We start from the raw sequence: 21,524 nt of genomic DNA, 5'->3' as shown, positions 1-21,524 counted from the left end.
TTACATGTCAAATTATTACAATTTATCAATAAATTAAATATACATTATAGGGCTGCTACCAGTCAGATTAAATAATTTACACTGCAAATAACAATAATTACAACTGCAACAAATAATGTTATGAGATTAATGTTTTAAATACATCTATGAGTATACAAATAAGAAATGTTGAGGGGAAAAATGCATACTTTTCAAAATACTTCTCAACTGAACTTCCAGTAAGTGTCGGTAAATCACTTAATGAGTGAGAATTGAGTCATTCATTCAACTGATTGAGTGAGTTATCATGCTGCTATCTTAAGGACTTTCGTGGACAGCGGACTCCTAAAATTTTTAATATTCTTCATATTCTGTGTGGTGGTCAGATAGAAATTAATCTTTTCCAATAAGTTTAAATAGATTTTTACCTTTTATGGGCATTTTACCTTTATAAAGCCATTTTTCTATAAGTGTGCATTATCTTTTGAGTCAAATTCTTACATTTAATCAGTGAATAAGAATAATAAGACATTTGGGCTGTTACCAAGCAAAAAATCAGTATCAACAAAATTCATCTTTGCAATCCAGACATAAACTGCATCTGAAGTGGCATTTAGAAGTATTTACACACAGTTTAATGCAGGACATGAATGCATTTAACCTGCAGTTACAAATGCATAAATAATATTTTGATATATTAAACATAAAATATTGAATACTGATATTTGAAATAATTAAAAATGAAAAGATACTTTAAATATGAAATTAAAACCGCCAGTAGGTGGCAGTAAGTCACTGTTAAGTGAGTCATTGCGACTGAACCGAATCATTTAAATTAGTGATTCATTCAGGAACGAAACACAGTCATGTTGCTCCGAGACGCAAAACAGCGCTGTGGCTTTGTTTGGAATTATTTTTGTTGGCGAAATAGTGCAAGAACAGGCAATATGGTGTCTAAAACGTGGTGACTTAATACAGCTTCTAGTTTATTGAACTGTTGTAAAAAAAATCAATATCACATTTGTATGTGGTAATTTTTGGAGAAAAAAAGGCACTCCTCTGTGTGAACTTGAACTATATGAAGTGGTATAAATATACACATTTTCTGCCTCCATGTCTTGAATTTGTGATCATTCTGAATGTATTTTAATAGACTGAATCATGCAGTGAAAGAGCGCACTAGACTTAACAATGCGTGGACTCTGAAGGTGTTTTGAATGTTTTTTTGCGTCGTGAGAATATTGAGCAAAATAGCTCACTTGTCATGGTGTTATTTAAATATATCATGTTATGAATAAACTAAACATTTAGAATTTTTACCTCAGTGTGTTTCCATGTCTTGAATTTGTGATCATTCTGAATGTATTTTAATAGACTGAATCATGCAGTGAAAGAGCGCACTATACTTCACGTAATGCGTGGACTCTGAAGGTGTTTTGAATGTTTTTTTGCGTCGTGAGAATATTGAGCAAAATAGCTCACTTGTCATGGTGTTATTTAAATATATCATGTTATGAATAAACTAAACATTTAGAATTTTTACCTCAGTGTGTTTCTTCTGAGTTTATGTGTGCTGTCACGCTCATTTGTTCTGAAGTCTCGAGACAAACAGAGTGAGCCTCAGCGCGAGCTTGTATTCTGTATTCTGCTAACTTACTGCAATTCTCTCTGACGACGCAGTAACTTACCGCGGGTCAGTCAGAATGAAGATATTTTAGCGGTAATGAGACCAAAAATATTTAAGACACATCGAATCCGAATTTAAGACTTTGTAAGACTTTTTAAGGCCTTATATTAGGAAAACGTTATTTAAGACTTTTTAAGGACCCGCGGACACCCTGTATTATTACTTTTTTTGCATAGATGAAAAATACTGTGATATTACTTAAAAATTTAGTTTTCATTATTACTTTAAAAAGTACATTCTATTGTTCAATAGTAATATTCAATTCAATTCATCATTTCTTTAAGGTAGACAAACTTTTATTTTTGCAGGTTGTAATGAAGATCTTTGGTTTCTGTGTGTTTTCTATAATTGTATTATTTTATTATGCCCAGCACTACATTGAAGGGTATATTACTTACGGGCATGTGCCAGGCTGAGAGCCCACAGGCGGAGGTAAGACGCAGTATTAGAGATGCAACCCAGGCAGTACTCTATAGTGTGGATGGACTGATGGAGGAAGACATCTGCAAAATCAAACTGTGGAAGAAAGGAAACTCTGTTAGGCTCATAGGGAAAGTAATTTATTCACACCAAACAATGCACCTAATTGGTTCTGAATGTCTCGCCTCCTCTGATTGGCTGTCAGAGCTGCAGGAGTGGCTGTCCAGACTGGTGCCCTCCTCCATATCATGAGCATGCATGAGAGAGAACTCCTCCTCACTGCTCCGCCGTACACGCTGATAACCCTACAGAGAGAGAAAGACAGAAAATCAGCCAACAGCCTTCAGCTAACTGGAGAACACACATAAACAAAAAGAGGATCCTCACCCGGTACATGCTCAGGCGGTCTCTGCCCTTGTGTTGCCAGTAGAGGTAGAGCGGTTTGCCCAATAGTAACACTGGCACAGAGAGCACGGCCACAATCACCAGGAACACCTGAAACCCGGCCTATGGGAAAGAGGGAAAATAAATATCAAGAAAAACAGATGTGCATGTAAAGTGGAATGGATGCACATATGGTTCTTTGAGTCCCACCTGTCCTGGGTAGAGGGTTTGACTGGAGTCCCCCTGCATCAGGAACATGTTGATAAAGTGGATGAGAATGCTGGGAGCTGTCTGAGAGTCTCTGACTGTGAAAAACAGCCACTTATAAATGATCATGAAGACCAGATAGCCGAAGAGGCACAACAGGAAGAGCAGCTCAGGCAGAAATATCAGGTACAGATTGAATGTCCGTCTGAAGTGCCTGAACACATGAACATATGAAATATTAGAAAGACCAAAGTCATAACATTGGAAACATCTATCAAAAATATATTTTAAAATGTCTCACAGGTGATTGAAAACACCAAGGACGACTCCAAAAGTCATGTGGATTATTCCTACGATCACAGACATCTTCATCTTATAGGAGTTCAGGAAGGTGAGACGGTTTGACGCCAGGTTCCAGATCTACAGTGCAAATAAAATATTATTAAACTTGGATGTAAAAATAATTATATATTTTGTCATAGCTTGCCATTCAACTATGTAACCTTTCACCCACAGTTACTTGTTTTTATGGTGATGTGATAGTAAAGTAATTTGTTTCATTTTATAACAGCAAAAAAATGAAGTCCGAGACCTACCGGATCAATGCCCAGAGGATATGGCCCGTTAAAGACTCCTGTGACATTTGGATCCAGTGCAAGGAAGCTATTTGATCTGACCACGTGTTCACTTGGGAGAAAGAGAAAATGAACATCACATCAGAGCCACATATTTTCCAGGAGAATTCTCTGTGCCTGTTGTTTCCTACAGTAAGGTAATAAATAAGATTTATTTTGCCGTCAACATTTTGGACTTGTAAAATTTCAAAGCTGATTTTCAGTAATTTATTGACTTAATCAGCTTTCTGACTGCAGGGATTACACTACAGCTCACCAAGGCTGCATTTATTTGATCAAAAAAATACATAAAAAAACAGAAATATTGTGAAATAGTTTTACAATTGAAAATAGCTGTTTTCTATTTTAATAAATCTTAATATGTAATTTATTCCGGTGATGAAAAAGCTCAATATTCAAACGCTAATACTACCGTCTTCAGTGTCACATAATCATTCAGAAATCATATGCACGTACATTTTTCCAGAATACTTTAATGAATAGAAAGTTCATAAGAACAGTAATTGAAATTGAAATTGAAATCTTTGGCAACATTATTAATGTCTATACTGTCTAATACACCTCTTCAAACAGTGTCATTAAACTCAAAATCGTTAGAATTGACTTGCCTTATGTGTGAATTTGGATTAAACGGACTCAGGATATACAAGTAGCAGCTGGCTATACAAGTAGCTGATCAAATAAACGTGCTTTAGTGAAGCCCTGATTTCATCTCTACAGAAACATGGTATGCTGTGCCCACATTTTAAAACATTTATTAGATAGACAGATAACAGAAATTTAGCATACTACATATTAAATCATATGTTGCACAATGTGTACTGTATACTTTTTTTTGTTTAGTTTTTTTAAAAGGATGCAGTACACAATATGTTGTGCTTTGAACACTCACTTCCAGCCTCCATGATCATACATGGCACGGACGTTCCACCCAGAGCCAAACAGGTTGAGTGACTTGGAGAAGCAGTCATTGTAGATTAACCCAGTGTAGACTGAAAATATACCCATCAATAGGATGATGTAACGGCCCTCGAAAAAAATGTTCCAGATCTAAAAAAAAAAAAACAGTAACAATGTTAATCAAACTATAACAAAAACAGTCAACTAATACTAGACTAAATAACTTTTAACAACCATGTCTAAATGAATTGCAGAAGAAAATGAACACTGTCATAACAGCAAGCTGCATGTACCTCATTTCTGGTTTTCTTCAGTTTGCGGTCATTCTCATAGAGAACCATCCACAGAGCAAACAGTGCCATGATGACGCCATGCCCGAGGTTTCTGTCACGGCAGAGAAGAGTCAGGATCCAAGTGCGAGTGCAAAAGGTAAGGTTTATTTGTAATCACAAACAACGGAGACAACAAAGATAATCCTCGGGTCCAGGTCCGAATCAGAGCTCCACAGAGAAATCCCTTCCTCCACTGCGTTTGACCAAACCAAGGAGAAGGCTGAAGATCTGTACCCTGACTGAGCGAGAACTGGAAACAGAGACTGACAAGGAGACAGGAACATGAGGATAACGAACCGACAAACACACATTGAACAGAGTGCCCTATATAGGACTCGTTAACGAGTTGCAGCTGGCGCGCTCTAATTGAGCGCCAGCTGCAAACACTAATGAATGACGTACGCACATACAACCACATGACAAGACACAGAAAGACCGTCCGGACCCATGAACCGTGACAGGAAGAGAGTGCTGGTCATTCACTCCCCCCACCTACAATCCCTGCCGGACCTGAGACTCAAACCCACAACCTTCGGGTTACAAGTCCAACTCTCCATCCATTAGGCCACGACCGTCCCCAGAACCAACAGCATATTAGACAGGTGGAATTAATCTCACTGTTTTTATGAAGGGTTTTAAAGTAGCTTCTCCAAGACCAGCTTTAATGCTGGTCCTCCTACAATTGCTAGAGCTGTTCTTCTGTCAGGCACTATGTGTGTTTCACAGATGTTTGGGCTGAAACAGTGCATTTAAACCTGTGCCTAGGCCTTATCCTACCTCCCTGTGTCGCTTCTCATCCTTTAAACATTCAATCTTTCTTTCATTCTCTTTATCCTGCTCTTAATGTGTCAGTGGGAAGACTTCGCTATTGTTTGAGCTTATTGCTGGAGACCTAGCGAGGCCATTAGTCTCAAACAGCTAAATTACCCTCTTTCTCTTCCCGTCTCATCCCTATTTTAAAAGTAATAACACAGGGAAAATGTCCCCTCTTTTCTTCCGTTCGATGCCATCCTCCACTTTAGGAAGGGAGTGATTCAGAGGGGAGAAAGATGAACTGTGAGAGGTAGGGGTTTAAAATAAGTGATAGGTGTATGGGGAGGAGGGAAATTGGAAGGCGCCCTTGGCACAATACAATAAAAACATCCTGTAATTTGCAGTGACTCCCTACACTCACCTCCCTCTGTGTCAAAAAAAATATTATTGATGTCTTCTAACCCATTTCAAAAATCACAGAAACCGGAAAAAGGTTACACACAATAAAACCATTATAGATGTGCAAGGAACTAAACATAAAGGCTTGTCAAAGTTGTCTCAAAGAAGGTGTCGTTTTGGTGTTCATTTGACAGACAATATGAAACAGTAGTGTTAAAGTTGTCGTGTTTACTAAACTCACAGGTAAACTAAGTAAAATGTGAAAAGCCTCATCTTCAATACAGTAATCTTCAATAAGCTTACCACTAAATGATGCATTAGGGTACTATGTACCCTTAAGTATGAACCTTTTAGTGCAATAAGGTCCAAAGGTCCACGAAGTCCCTTTATTGATATTGCTCCAATAACCAGTTGTTGTACCCAAAAAGGTACAGTTTTGGACATTTTTTGAGTGATTTATTTTCCCAATTATGGTTCATACTTTGCTCCAATAGCCTCCACAACTATATTGGAATAGGCCTATTCCAACATTTTTTTCTTGCTATTTCCATTGGGAAAAAGCTGGAAAGTTCACTCTTGTTATGTTAAAATGTATTTTTAGATATTTTTGACTGTAATTTAATCATCTCATTTAAGGGTTAGTTCACCCAAAAATTTAAATTAGCCCATAAATTACTCACCCTCAAGTCATCCTAGGTGTATATGACTTTCTTCTTTCAATCCAGTCGGAGTTATATTCAAAATTGTCTTTGATCTTTGAAGCTGTTTCATGGCACTCAGCGGGTGTTGCATGCATCAGTCCAAAAGCACTTAATTAAAATGCACCCATCCATAAAAAAGAAAGTGTCTCACATGGCTCCGGGGGCTGAACAAAGGCCTCCTGTGGCGAATCGATGCGTTTTTGTACGAAAAATATCCATATTCAAAATGTAATAATCACTTTAAAGGTGCTGTATGTAAGTTTTTGACTCCACTAAAGCATAAAAATACCATAATATGTTTGCAGATATTTAAGAAACGTGCTAAGTTAACATACTTGTTTATCTGAAAAACAATGCTACAGTCAGTTATTCTCCTTTGAAAATGTGTGTTCCGGGCCAGAATGTCGGTCTCTTGTTTGACTGCGTCAAGTCTGAGGAGGAGGGGCCGGGTGAAAAAAACCCTCTCCAATATTTTGAATTTGGACTGCAATACCTAGTTCAACCACTCGGTGTCAATCCTACACACAGCACCTTTAACCACTGATTTCTAATCGTGTCCTCTTTTGGAAGGCCAAACAAAGTAGTTTCGCTTTCACAATGAAACACACAGCATCACACACGGTGGGCCTGAGTGAGGAACGGCCAGTGGGCTAGAGTGAGCGGAGGACGGCTGATTCGACGAAAGAGTGGCCGGCCTCTTATCTAAGCATATGTATGAAGCATTGAGGGCATGTTAAACCTGCTAACATGAAGTCAATATTAATGTTAAAATGTAGTGTTTTTTTTATCGCTATCCTCTCACCTGGATTGACCTCTCTGTAGCTGCTTACGCCGTAGGCATCCACTATATTCTGAAAGCCTGAGGTAAACTTGTTGGTGCGTATGAGGGTTGGTGGAGTGTCGTTGCTCGGGATACGATTGACAAATGAGGGAACTGTGGCTCCACTCTTCCTCTGAAGGAACAAAACAATAGTTAAGAGATGTGTGCACAATTATTAATCAGATGTATCTGAATTAGTGCACCTTTGAAATGATGTGAAGTACTCACCGATCCATCTTCTAGAGCTCTCCGAAGTGCGGGCAGATCATTCACGGGACACCAGACCTCCGCTATGAGGCACTTGTTTGTGACATCAAAACTGCAGAGGTTGAGGATGTGATATATGGCCTTCATTTTCTTAACTTGGATCACCCAAATGTACACAGACTCTGAGGCCTTGATCAACACCTGCCTCAGATAGTCCTCAGTACGGTGAAGAACCTACACATAAACCATCCAAATTAATTCAACAACGGTTTCAAAACTATGTCAAGCTAAAACATTTTGCATATAACATTAAGTGTTAAACATAGCATATAGTGGTTTAACCAGGGGGCCTTAGCAAACTTCAAAAAGGGGCAGCAGGATTACTTAAAATATTTCATATCTACTTATTTATTATGAAATTATATATTACTCTAATGCACTGTAATAATCTGAATTAAAATGCTAAAAATAAGTAAACTAGTATATTTCTTTTCTAAACTTTTTTCCCCTCAACAACTTGTTTTTATTGAAGAACACAGTTCTTAAAATTTCTGCAATCACAAAATTTATGTAATATATCTCTCAGATTGTGTTGATAAGTTTGAAAACAAGCAGTTTTGTCATAATTACAGCAGAAAAGAAATATTTTAACCTGTATAAGGGACTTTGTAGAAAACGATAGTCCACCATACAAGGCATTTTGCTGCCCTGGTTTCTGAACTGTGTTCTCAGATGAGGATGCAGTAAAAGCATTTTGCTGTGCTCTTCTTCAAATATATTATCAATCCTGTGAGGAACATTTTCTAAGCACAGAAACAACCCAATTTACTTTTCATGATTGAGCCTTTCTATTTTCATAGGTCTTGAGAAGAACAGCGAGTGTTGAGAGTATCGAATATACATGATTCACTGGTGCCTGTAGTCTGTGAGAAACTTGTCCACAGTCTCATGAACATCATGTGCTGAGCTGGACCACTAACACAATTTTCTTTCTCTCTTTTACAGAGCAGTCACAACCAAACTTAAATGCCCTCAAACCTAACCTGCCCCCCTACATTCCTCTACTGCATGGCTGTCTTGAATTGGTTAGGAAAGATTAGTGACGTAAATCCAAATAATTCTAATGTAGATTCTATTACATACACTTTCTGCTCTTTTAGATGTAGTATCTGAAGTACCCTCCACCACTGAAGACAGAGAGTGCAATCAAACCCTTCCATAATTACAGCCCATCATTTATTACTGTGCATGATGCAAAACTCCACAAACCTTCACACATTTCTGGAGCTGCAACTAACAATTATTTTAATAATTGATTAGTTGGCCGATTGTTTTTTCGATTAATTGGCTAAAAAGCCTCTTTTTTTTTAATTGACAAAACACAATTCCATATCCTGCCCAATGCTGTCCTTCAAACAAACATGCCAACTAAATCCTATGAAAACATACTGTATGGTGAATATATCTCTATGCTACACATTATGTGTAAAAGAGTTATAAAGCAGTTTAAATGGACAGTTTAAACAGACAAATGAACAAAGGGCAGTTTAATTCCCTATATTAAAAATGGAAATAATAATGATGAAGATAGTAAAGAAAAACACAAACTCAGTGTTAACATAAGAAGAATGTTCTGCAGGAACACACATTCAGATTAGTTGGCCGATTGTTTTTTCGATTAATTGGCTAAAAAGCCTCTTTTTTTTTTAATTGACAAAACACAATTCCATATCCTGCCCAATGCTGTCCTTCAAACAAACATGCCAACTAAATCCTATGAAAACATACTGTATGGTGAATATATCTCTATGCTACACATTATGTGTAAAAGAGTTATAAAGCAGTTTAAATGGACAGTTTAAACAGACAAATGAACAAAGGGCAGTTTAATTCCCTATATTAAAAATGGAAATAATAATGATGAAGATAGTAAAGAAAAACACAAACTCAGTGTTAACATAAGAAGAATGTTCTGCAGGAACACACATTCACTCTGAACACAGTAACCTGTTACTGTCATTTCTTTATTCAGTAAATATAAGAAACATCTTACATTTATATTCAGTCACACTCTGTTATCCCTTTACAGTTACTATCATAAAATACTTGAAATCCATGTTGACTTTTAAACCTAAATTTAACGTCCAATAACAGATATATCAGCAAAATTAATATCATTGTGCAATATAAGAAACGTCTTACATTTATATTCAGTCACACTCTGTTATCCCTTTACAGTTACTATCATAAAATACTTGAAATCCATGTTGACTTTTAAACCTAAATTTAACGTCCAATAACAGATATATGATATATCAGCAAAATTAATATCATTGTGTTGAATATTACTTTTCTCCTTCTTTACTGCGTTCCGTCTGTTTGACATGCGTGCGCTTGCCGGCGCTCGTTCAGTGAAGTCTGAAGTTTAACGCTGTTACATCCCAAGGCGTAATTATTTTTATTTATTGTATTTTGTTGTTATATTTGTGCAGTATTTGATATTGCTGCTATGTAGATGCAGTTTGCCTTTTGGTAGTGTTGTGGTGTTTTGTTTTCTCTCTCTCTCTCTCTCTCCCCCCTCTACTCCATGCAAAGCTTAATGAAGATCAGCTGATCCTAGTTGTCATCAACCACTGGCTTGCTTTGATTGGCTGCTGGAGGGAGGGCTTGTGGATAAAGCTGGAAACTCTGTGTGAAGCGGCCCCTTCTTTGCCTTCACTGCCTCCGGAGACGGTTTTCTCCTGTCCCAGACATTAGCATGTGTGCTAGTTGTTCACGTGTTCACCATTGAATCTTTGGAGAGATGTTGTAGCTTTGTCTTACTCCGGTAAATTCACAACTTGAGATTTAAGTTCAAACTTTATAATTGCTATTTTTGGAGAAGTAGGGAGGTGGATGGCTTTTTTTAATGTCCATGTTTTCTCCTGTTTTTGGTTAGAAAGGGAGTAAGGTAAAGACTTCTGTTGTTTATTTTTAACATTGTTTTGTGAGTTTAGAAAATACTCCTCCCCAAGTTAGACCTTTTATGTTTGTCGTTTTGGCCTGGTCCCCTCCCAAAGCTTTATTTGCTCCCCTCTTTGTACATTTTTTTTTTGTTTGTTTTTTTTTTGTCGTCAAATAAACCATTTTTCCTGTGTTACAAAAATCTGTGTGATTTTTGTGGAGTGCTGGGACAGGAGAGAGGAGTTCCTGATTGCCTATTGAGTTTTTTTTTTTCTGGCTTGCATTTGTAAATTTCCTTGTTACCCACCCTTGGATCACGCATCTTTCCCGCAGCAGCTCACTCCGATTCATCCGCTATTTTTAGATGCATGTCATCTATAAAAATGCATTATTCACTGTTGTAATTTGACGTGAATGGCGAAAGTTTTCCATGCGCGGTGGGCAGATGCGACTAATCGATAATGACATTCGTTATTGATTATTTTCATTATCGGTTATTATGATTAGTTTCCTGACCCTAGATTAGGGAGGCACGTAACAAACGCAGACTGTCAGGACGAGCCTTCATGCAAAATAGAAACACTCGCGTGAATATGTAACATTTACAGAAAAGGATATTACCGAAAAATGCAGTTTATGCACTGAGGAAACATATCTCCCAGATTAAACCGCATGTGCATCTGGCAAAGTGCCTGACAGGATAAGCAGTGTTAAACATTATGCTAATGCATTAGCTTGAAGTTTAAAATAAAGCATTCATGTTTCAGGCAGCTTGGATCACGCATCTTTCCTGCAGCAGCTCACTCCGATTCATCCGCTATTTTTAGATGCATGTCATCTATAAAAATGCATTATTCACTGTTGTAATTTGACGTGAATGGCGAAAGTTTTCCATGCGCGGTGGGCAGATGCGACTAATCGATAATGACATTCGTTATTGATTATTTTCATTATCGGTTATTATGATTAGTTGTATATGATTATATTATGATTAGTTGTTGCAGCCCTATTTCATTTCTATAATTCCTGTTAAAATTTTATTTTTGGCTAATTTGTACTTTACACAAGTACTATTGAAACAATATATTTGCACTTTTTATTCCGTTACATTTCTAAGAAAAAATATATTTTGTTTCTCTGAACAAGTGAGATCATGTTTGTGTGAATTTTGTTAAGCTTTTATTGAAAATAAGCAATAAAATCCTTATTACAATAAAATTGGCTGCCGCTGAATTTAACAGTCAAGTTACAGCTTTGAGGTTTCAGTTTAAAGGGGTCATATGATGCTTTTTTTAAAGATCATTATTTTGTGCTTCATCTTTCAAAATAAATGTAAAGACAGAGCCCGAAAGGGGAACAGAGTCGCGTGACAGACACAGTGATGAAGCCGGTATGTGTTGTATGCAGTACACAAGCCACGGTTAAGACAGCTGCCCCCACTGTGATCTCTCTCTCACTCTGTCACACACACACGATGCGCAAAACTCCAGATTTGAACAGTCAATAGCAAATACTTCAACTAATAACAAAACAGTAGCTGATTCAGAAGCGCCAGATTGTCATAGCAAAGTCAGAATGACCTCCTCTCCTAGGTTCACGAAACGGTCGTCCATAAAATGCATTGCTGTTCTGTTGTAAGTAATCTTAAAGATTCCTAAAATGCATCTACTTTTGGAAGGCCAAATGAAGTGCTTTTGCTTTCACCTAGAAACTCACAGCGTCTCCCTGACATGGCTGCTTCAACATTAACTGCGGTTACTGAAACCGCGCCTTCTTTCTTCAGGTGCACATTTGGGCGGCATTAAGCTAATATTTCCACATAGTGAGGTAGATATGTGGGGGCGTGTTAGAACGAGCCGTTTTCAGGGGGCGTGTCTCTTTGGTTTTGAGACTTTAGTCTTTGCAACTTCAGGGATCTTATCTATGCACAATCAGCTTGTAACACTCCAAAGAGAAAGGAAAACTTGAAATCGCATCATATGACCCCTTTAACATCTGACGTGTCTTACAGCCTTCCCTGGTAAAGACAAAACTGTGGTTATACGGGATGCTTGAACATTTTGTGCTTTAAAGTTGCTTTTAAGACAACTTCAACTGTCCTGATTTCATCAGTCAGTTTCAAAAGACGTTTAAAGTACAGTTAAACGTCAAATATTTTTTACAATTTTTTATCTCCAATAAAGATTAAGCTGAGCTTATTAGTAACTAAGTTAAAGGTAAAAAAAAACTGGCCAGTAAATGACTAATCACACTTGTGAGATCACACTTACACCACACTTATTCATGATCCACACAGTCAAAATGAGAAAATGTGTCAAACTGTAACAAGGGTGAAACCGAGCTCATCTGGACTCACCGTGTGCAAGTCCTGAATGCGTGTATGGAGCCCCTGCACCACATCTGTCCTCTCCTCATTACTGTTGGGGTATGGGTACAGGTGACAGTGGTAGCTATGGAAACAAAAACAGCCTTACTTAAAACTAAAACTACAGTACTTCTACTTTCTCTTAAGAACAAAAACACTCGGAAAGAAATAAAATAAAATTAAGAAATGAAAGCATGAAGTTTCCCCTACATGTAATAAGGAACAAGCTATTTATAATCTTTATGAAAATGGAGTAGCTCCCCGCCTGTCTCTGTGGCGCAATCAGTTAGCACATTGGTGGTTAACTGCCACAGATATGCGGTAGCTCAACACAAAGTTATTTAAACCAGACTGATTAACACAATCACCTCAAGTAGAACGTAGGAAGTTGAATTAAGAGCTAAATTACCAGTCACAAATCTTCTTAACTTTCTGTCCAATCTGATCTCCCCAGTAAGAGATGAGGAACACCACACTCCTGGTTGGCTCCCCCTGACAAACCAGACAAAGAACAAACAAACTAGACCATCTCAAAAGACTTGGACATTACAAATTTTAATTATTATTTATTTATTTAAATTATATCAAGCATCCAGCATTACAGTAAGATCTTGGATCAAACTGACCACAGAAAAAGAAACAAATATGTAGAAAATAATATTTAACTATAAATTTTGTTACCAAAAACAACATATTAAATCAAACTACGATGGAGATGCCAACTGGTCTCACCGTATCAGGGTCCTCCAGAAGTCCGTCTACCTCAGAGTAGTTGAGGATGGTGTAGCCCTTACACACTCTCCAGAGCATTCGCTCAAATGCCTCGATTTTTACGCTCTGGATCAGCCCAGAAATGAACCTGTGCAGGAGGGACAGAGGAATAAGAGCTTTACTTTACAAAAGTAACATGAATTCAAAAACTGACATTACCACAGGTATTACCATCAGTAAAACCACAGGTTTTGCATGCTTTTTAACATGCATACAAGAAACAGGATGTTGAATAACAGCGGAGATCTTATGGGTGAAAGTTACTGATTTTAAAGTCCCCCTGTGGTGAAAATCAAGTTTTTTTATGTTGTTTATTTGTCTATGTGGTGTTTTTAATATGCTTTTAAACAAACCATGTGCCAATCCATTTATCAACACCATTACTGAGTATTTTCTCCTTAAAACTGTAGTTTCCCAAAGGCAGTCACAGAAACGCGGTTTGAAACAGCCTTTTTTTGGCTACGTCACAAAATTCAATAACCAATCGCGTCAAGGGATCCTATCCTTAGCATATCATTAACTGTGCTGCAAAGCAGAGGGTCTAGTGAGAAGGCAGCCAGGTTAATCCAGTAACAGTTATATTTTTTCTGTAGATGTTTCGCTAACTGTTAATATTTCCCCCTATTTTCACGATGTCATGTGCTGTTAGCGCTTATTTATTTGTATTTAGAACCGCTAACTTGAATAATAACCCGCGGTAGCAGTGTAAAAGTAGCCCGGAGTCAGACGCACCTCTCCCGCATTGACATCTGCACGTCACACGTGTATGATCGCGGGCGCGATTTAGAATCACAAACTTGGCTGCATTTGAGTCTTCAAGGCATTTTGAGGACACAACATCGTCAAGTAAGTAAATTTAACGAATGTTACAGTATCCATTGTAGTTGTCCGCTAGTAAAAACAGTTTTATCAGTCATTATCCTTGTACGAACCAGCGCAAACAGATAATGTTACCTCACGAAGTTAGCCATCAGTCTTCTTCCTTACGTTGAGCATACCAGCTTATTTCTGGTTCAAACACATATGGCTTAATTAAACCAATATTTCCTCACACCATTGCCATTGTATCGCGTTTACTACAGTTCAGTTAGTGAATCAGGAGGCGCTGGCTGGTGTGTGACTGAGTGGAGGAGGGGCTAATTTGCGTATTCATAGATCCGCGTATAGTAAATGAGGCAAGGGTGTAGAGTTGCATTCAAGCTATTTTAAGGCATGAGAAAATTATTTTCACAAGAAATTAATGTGTCATTTTGATGATCAAAGATGAGTTTTAAAGTATAAAAGTTTTGACTACAGGGGGACTTTAACAGATGATTTTAAGAGAAAAACCAGTCTGCACATGGAAGATGAGCAACAGCAAACTGCGCTGATGATGAAAATTTCGTCACATCTGTTGGTGAGCCAAAGCAGGACTTGGGCAAGGGCAGTATACTTTCAGCTTTATGTTTTTAAGCACTGCTCACCCAAGCTTGGCTCCAAGCCTCTGCATGCTGGTGTAGTCCATCATTGGTTCTTTCTCTAGGAAGGGAAACTCTTCATACTGGACCCGCGACGGCTCTCTCTGCTCATACACAAGCAAAAACACAGCAAGAGATTAGATTCACACACATACACACATCGTCTCTGTGATCAAGAAGAGGTCAAGAGTTAAGCCTATTTGTAAAGCCACTGCTGGCTGCTCTCAAAGTTCTGACATGCAGTGAAAATCAGGCGACTCCAAGTCACCTTCGTGATTCCCACAGTCCTGCTCTCATCTCTCTGCTCATACACAAGCAAAAACACAGCAAGAGATTAGATTCACACACATACACACATCGTCTCTGTGATCAAGAAGAAGAGGTCAAGAGTTAAGCCTATTTGTAAAGCCACTGCTGGCTGCTCTCAAAGTTCTGACAGTCAGTGAAAATCAGGCGACTCCAAGTCCCAAGTCAACCTTCGTGATTCCCACAGTCCTGCTCTCAGGAGATTAATTCCTTTCAATTACACCAGAGAGGTCGAACATGATCAAGCACCAAAGACATCAACAGATACAGAGAAACAAAAGCCAAAATGCAGACAGTACACAGAGTGAGAAGTTTTAAAATGGGGCTGTTCGATTAAAAATATCAGTGTGATAATGAAGGACAAATGAAGGTTAAATCTTTCATCCAGTGAAAGATGGATGAAAAAGTTCCAAACATATGACAGGCAATCACATGACCTACCTCTGCACTGCGGTGCACAAAGTTGCGTGTGATGTGCAGCATGTGTGTGTACTCAGTCAGTTCTAGAAGGTTCTTCTGGAGTTTCTCCTTGTTTCTGGTGACCTCACTCAGCTCCAGTTCCAGTCTCTGAAGTTGCTCCTAAACAAAGCATACAGGAATCGGTAATAACTAAATATCAGCAGTCATATCAATGTTGTAAGCAGTGCGGTGTTCCTGAAAGAGGGATTTCAACTGACTAAATGACATCCAATAGATACAATAAAATGATTAAATAAAGGCATGTCCAACTGATGGATAGCCAAAGAAGATTTAAGAAAGGACCGATCACAATTCAGTAAGCAAAAAATGTAATGAGATCATAGCTGTAAATCTAAACTTGAATGGCAAACATTTGTAAGAAAAAGTGATGAGGACGTTGAAGATCTTGATGAAGATGTTTATTTCAGCATGGCAGTGACAAAGTACATGTAGTACCCTGGGTTCAACGGAGTCGGAATGAACCCCAAACATCCTAAGCTCAAACATTTTATACTCGATTACATTCATCTTCCCGCTCAACATGTAAATGAAGTTTAGTTTTAAATGTAACAATGAAAGTGATAGCCTTCCGTTCCCACATCTTCAGGTGGGAACAACCAAATGTTAAGGTGATAAGATTAAGCAGAATCCCTAGCAGTTATTTGATGTAGCCTTTTGGTCAGCAGATGGTTCTTGATGGCCTGCTGCTGCTCCTACGCTATAAGTGACAAATTATTGCTCCGAAGGTACTATTTACATATTAAGATCGGAAAGAACTATCTCTATGATAATTAAGCTCTTTGTAGGGAAGGGAGCATAGTTTAATACACAATTTGGAGTGGAAGCTGGGTCGAGGCAGACTATAATTTCTTACACATTCTATCAGTGTAAATCAATGGAAACATTTTTTAACTTTCAATTTGTTATATTTAGTAAAAATGTATCTCTTAATCCACCTTATTCTGACGCCCCATGACGCTTTGTGCGAATTATAGGCGTAACTTCCATTAAACTGTAAACAATCAGTGAAAGGCTCGCTCTATGAACGCAAATTACGCAATAATTCTATTTTTTTTTTTTTTTACATTTTTATGAATGAGATGACATTATTCTACTCACCCTTCAACCGTCAAACATTAAAATTACATTTAAAAGTGTAAAAGCATAAACAATGTACTAGGGGTGCTCCGATTGATCGGCTACCGATCACTATCGGCCGATAATCACGTTGGGATGATTGATCGGCGGTCTCTAAAAAGGCCGATCCCAAGCTGATGACGCTGCCATGAAAGGTTTGGCACGACATGCAGCGGCACCGTCTCAGTCCGGCACGGGTGAAATAATTATAATGCAGAAGGTGAGGTACTCACCTTCATATTTCTTCATTAAATAACTTTATAAAGTCATTTGAAAACCTTGTGTGAGATGTAATTTTCACAAACAGCGTGAGTGAATCACCACACGCGTGCTCACTTTCTCTCTCAAAATACACAAATGGCTTCAAATCACCACATTGCATCTGTCTATAAGTGAGCTGTACGCTGCACAGTTGACAGGAATTGTCACTTGCACAATCGAGGCAGTGTCACATCGTCACTAAAGTTTATAAATTGCATTACTTTTAAATTCTTGCCGGTGTTTAACCATTCAGCGCTCGCGCGCTCTCCTGCAGACCGTGCGCTCATGCACACTCGCAGCACACACACATAATGCCAGGTTCACATTACTCCGATGCAGTGCATATGTGGTGCGTATTTTTTCCGCACTCATGTTAACGGATTAATAAAGCGTGCACACTCTCTTGGCACACTGCGCACGGTTGCGGTCCGGCAGTGCGTTCCGAGCGGTGCGTCTGCAGCAGTGCAGAGATCGTTTTCACACCGAATATGTTTGCTGCGCTGCAAGCGCTGAATTAAAGTAACAGCGCATTGTTTGCAGTAAATATGAACATGGATTGACACGAAAATGTAGTAATTACACCATAAATGCATATTATTAAAGTCTACTGTGTTTCACAATCAACACATATGGCTTTTTGGCTAGGTTTAAAGGAAAATATCACTTTTAGATAAACAAGGCAATAATAGATGGCGCCATGGAGGTAGGAAAACAAAGTTCTTTATGAACGGCAGGATTGCTTGTAATAAAGATTTCAATGCAAAAGGAAAGGCAGTAGAGCTGACTGTTTCTGTCAATGGTAAGTTTGTGATAACGTAAGAAAAGCAGTTTAAATGTTTTGACACTTGCTTGAGCAACTTAATATATAAATCTATAAGTAAATGCAAAAGTAAAAAGCATTGAATAATGTGTTGCTTATATTTATTGTGTTTAAACATGTCTGTGAATGATTGTATTACTGTACTGTGTAAAAGAAAATAATTGCAATGCTGAAAAAGCATTTTCAGCGACAACGTTTAAATTTGAAATCAAAATAATGGATAAATGTTGTGTTTGTGGTAAACAGCCACGGATCAGTAGCGGACTCTTCTGTGAAAGCACAGTCCGTGCTGCTTCCCCTCTCACAAGAGTCACCTAAGAGGGGAATTCCCCCCCATTTTCAAAAATGAAATTCAGGCCCTGAATAAATGTCTAAAAATCCTGATTGGAGTATCACTATAAATGGTTATAAATGATTAAAAGAAGGCTTTAAAAAGATTGGTATCGGTGATCGGATCGGCAGATACTGCTTTCCGTGATCGGCCTCAAAAACCCTGATCGGAGCACCCCTACAATGTACTTTCAACAGACCATGAATAACCCCAAAAGCGCGATTCTTTCCACAGCAATAATGGACGGGTGAAATATCACTGTAGTAATATATATCTGTATTATGTAACATATGTTGCCTTAATCAAAAATGTTCATTAATTTCAGCATTGCGTGATACTACTTCAAAGTGATTTCCATCATTTTGACAGATAATAAATTGTATTTACCTGTGAAAAGAGAAGTGAGGATTTGAAGAGAAAAACGAGAGATTCTTCATGCATTCCAGTGAATTATTAAAGGGATAGTTCACCCAAAAATGAAAATTAGCCCATGATTTACTCACCCTCAGGGCATCCTAGGCGTATCTGACATTCCTCTTTCAGACGAATCCAATTGGAGTTATATTAAAAACTGTCCTTGCTCTTCCAAGCTGTTTAATGGCAGTGAATGGAGCCCCTGTTTTTGAAGCCGAAAAAAAGTGCATATATCCATCATAAAACTACTCCACACGGCTCCGGGGTGTTAATAAAGGCCTTCTGAAGCGAAACGATGCCTTAGTGTAGGAAAACCGTAATCTCCAGCTTCCGGTCGCTCAAGCAGGCGCGTTCACAACAAGGCTTTCAAGCGTATGACGTAGGCGTAGCAGAAGGTGCAACGTAAGCTCTGGGGAGAGTGACGAATGCGTAAGCACAGAAGAGAAAGCAAAAATGTCACAGTATTTCGATATAAGGCAAGAGGAGAATGAGTTTTTTGCCCAGCCATATTTGTTTGAACCAGAGTATACTGACCACAGGAACTCTGCGAGATGGAGGAGGCAGCAGCGGCGGTGGCACAAACTACAGATGTAGTTCACGTGGTTTTCCTGTGCTGTAAACAAAACTTGGTTCTCGCCAGACTACACTCTCCCCGGAGCTTACATCGCACCTTCCGCTACACCTATGTCATATGCTCGAAAGCCTTGTCGTGAGCACGCCTGCTTGAGCGACCGGAAGCTGGAGATTAGTTTATACATTTTAAAAATCATTACTTTTCTTACACTAACGCATCGTTTCGCTTCAGAAGGCCTTTATTAACACCCCGGAGCCGTGTGTAGTAGTTTTATGATGGATGTATGCACCTTTTTCAGCTTCAAAAACAGGGGCACCATTCACTGCCATCAATTGGCTAATTTTCATTTTTGGATGAACTATCCTTTTAATGGTATATATCGTAAATTAAATCGGGAGAACACACCACAAATGTGCAGTATATGTTGTCATTTTTCATACTATGACAGCAGAATGCAAAGGGAAAAAATTAAATAATCATAAGGAATAGAATGCTGCGACAAGAGCTCTTGCCAAAGATATTCTTGTTATAACATGTCACGTTAAAATACCAAGCGTTATGTTATTCTCATGATGTCTGAAAATAAAACATGAAGGAAAATCGACAGCTCATTCAGTCAAACAGACGGATAAGCTTTATTTGTAGGGCAACCTTATGATTTGAAATTATTTGTTTCAGTTTTTTTTAATGGAAATTCCCCAAACCGGAAGTGCCACCCACAATTCAAAACGCAGTAGGCTCATTAGGAATAAGGTGGATACTTCAGCTAAGATTGAAATGAAACAAAACGTCTTGAATGGCGCCTATGCCTTAAGCAGCCATAAAAGAAAGAAAACAGAATAAGAATCAAGAAGCAGGAACTATCCTTTTAATGGTATATATCGTAAATTAAATCGGGAGAACACACCACAAATGTGCAGTATATGTTGTCATTTTTCATACTATGACAGCAGAATGCAAAGGGAAAAAATTAAATAATCATAAGGAATAGAATGCTGCGACAAGAGCTCTTGCCAAAGATATTCTTGTTATAACATGTCACGTTAAAATACCAAGCGTTATGTTATTCTCATGATGTCTGAAAATAAAACATGAAGGAAAATCGACAGCTCATTCAGTCAAACAGACGGATAAGCTTTATTTGTAGGGCAACCTTATGATTTGAAATTATTTGTTTGTTTTTTTGAATGGAAATTCCCCAAACCGGAAGTGCCACCCACAATTCAAAACGCAGTAGGCTCATTAGGAATAAGGTGGATACTTCAGCTAAGATTGAAATGAAACAAAACGTCTTGAATGGCGCCTATGCCTTAAGCAGCCATAAAAGAAAGAAAACAGAATAAGAATCAAGAAGCACAAGCAGAAACTAGGCAACTAGCAACTAGAAATTACATTTGAATGCGACTGAAAGATCAACTAATCACAAGAGCTAAACAAATGAACAGTGCTGAACTCACCATTATGACCATCACATGTTTGGGTAATGGTGCAGCTGGGTTCACCTCCTCTTCTGGCAGTGGGATGTCTTCTTTTTTAATTTCCTTCAGAAGATATCCTGTTATACAAGTCCACTTTGAGTTCATTCTGTTCATTTACTCTGGAAGATTTTCAGGCATTAATTGTCTGTTTCTCTGCAATGTCTTCACAACATATCAATGTTAACACTGAATTAACTCAGTTGAATGTACTATTTAGAACTCTATAAAAAGTAAATTACCTATAATGATCCTGCTCATCACTCATTCACAAATAAAAAAAATTTTTTAAGTTATTTTCTTCTGCTTAACACATTTCCTACTAGTAATACTACTACTGTTTTTGGTTATAACTCAACCATCATGAACATGCTTAGAGCTAAGAAAGAGTCTCAATACTTTCTGAACACAATCAATTTGAATTATGCCTTTATTAGATGAAGAATTTAACTGCAAAGTTTTTACCCAGAATCCTCTCCATCTCTTCACATCTCTTGATTTCACTGACAAACTTTCGCTGAAAAAGAAATGTGCAGCATTTTGTCCAAGCAATAATAAAAGGACACATTTAATTTATAATTTGTCTTAAACCTCATTTTGGGAAAAAAAAAATATCGCGAATCAAATCGAATCGTGAGTTGAGCGAATCGTTACATCCCTACTAATACATTCAATACAATAACTTTTATAGTATTTAATGTAATTAAAATATGTTAATAATAATAATTTAGAAAGATATTGAAATATGAAGGTGTCACGACATTTCTAAGTTTTAGAGTTAAACTTT

General features: G+C 37.9%; 1 protein-coding gene across 1 annotated transcript in view; it reads right to left on the bottom strand.

Annotated features, from left to right (window-relative positions):
- LOC107592366 (V-type proton ATPase 116 kDa subunit a-like) overlaps positions 1-21,269 on the bottom strand; it is a gene marked incomplete at its 5' end in the record, with an annotated part of 26,265 nt that extends 4,996 nt beyond the window's left edge. Inside the window, 17 exons of the mRNA XM_016281866.1 lie at positions 2,065-2,182; positions 2,272-2,391; positions 2,474-2,593; positions 2,681-2,891; positions 2,979-3,097; positions 3,274-3,364; positions 4,205-4,362; positions 4,506-4,596; positions 7,145-7,350; positions 7,446-7,658; positions 12,724-12,817; positions 13,142-13,224; positions 13,465-13,591; positions 14,967-15,064; positions 15,708-15,845; positions 20,720-20,817; positions 21,203-21,269. Of these exons, the coding sequence (XP_016137352.1) occupies positions 2,065-2,182; positions 2,272-2,391; positions 2,474-2,593; positions 2,681-2,891; positions 2,979-3,097; positions 3,274-3,364; positions 4,205-4,362; positions 4,506-4,596; positions 7,145-7,350; positions 7,446-7,658; positions 12,724-12,817; positions 13,142-13,224; positions 13,465-13,591; positions 14,967-15,064; positions 15,708-15,845; positions 20,720-20,817; positions 21,203-21,269 (2,152 nt within the window). The remainder of the gene's footprint in view (positions 1-2,064; positions 2,183-2,271; positions 2,392-2,473; positions 2,594-2,680; positions 2,892-2,978; positions 3,098-3,273; positions 3,365-4,204; positions 4,363-4,505; positions 4,597-7,144; positions 7,351-7,445; positions 7,659-12,723; positions 12,818-13,141; positions 13,225-13,464; positions 13,592-14,966; positions 15,065-15,707; positions 15,846-20,719; positions 20,818-21,202) is intronic.
- Between the last annotated feature and the right edge of the window lie 255 nt (positions 21,270-21,524).

The sequence above is a fragment of the Sinocyclocheilus grahami genome, unplaced genomic scaffold (assembly GCF_001515645.1).
Source record: "Sinocyclocheilus grahami isolate Dianchi unplaced genomic scaffold, SAMN03320097.WGS_v1.1 scaffold152.1, whole genome shotgun sequence".
NCBI lineage: Eukaryota > Metazoa > Chordata > Actinopteri > Cypriniformes > Cyprinidae > Sinocyclocheilus > Sinocyclocheilus grahami.
Note: the sequence above shows the minus strand (reverse complement) of the source record. Positions and strands in the feature narration are given on the sequence as shown.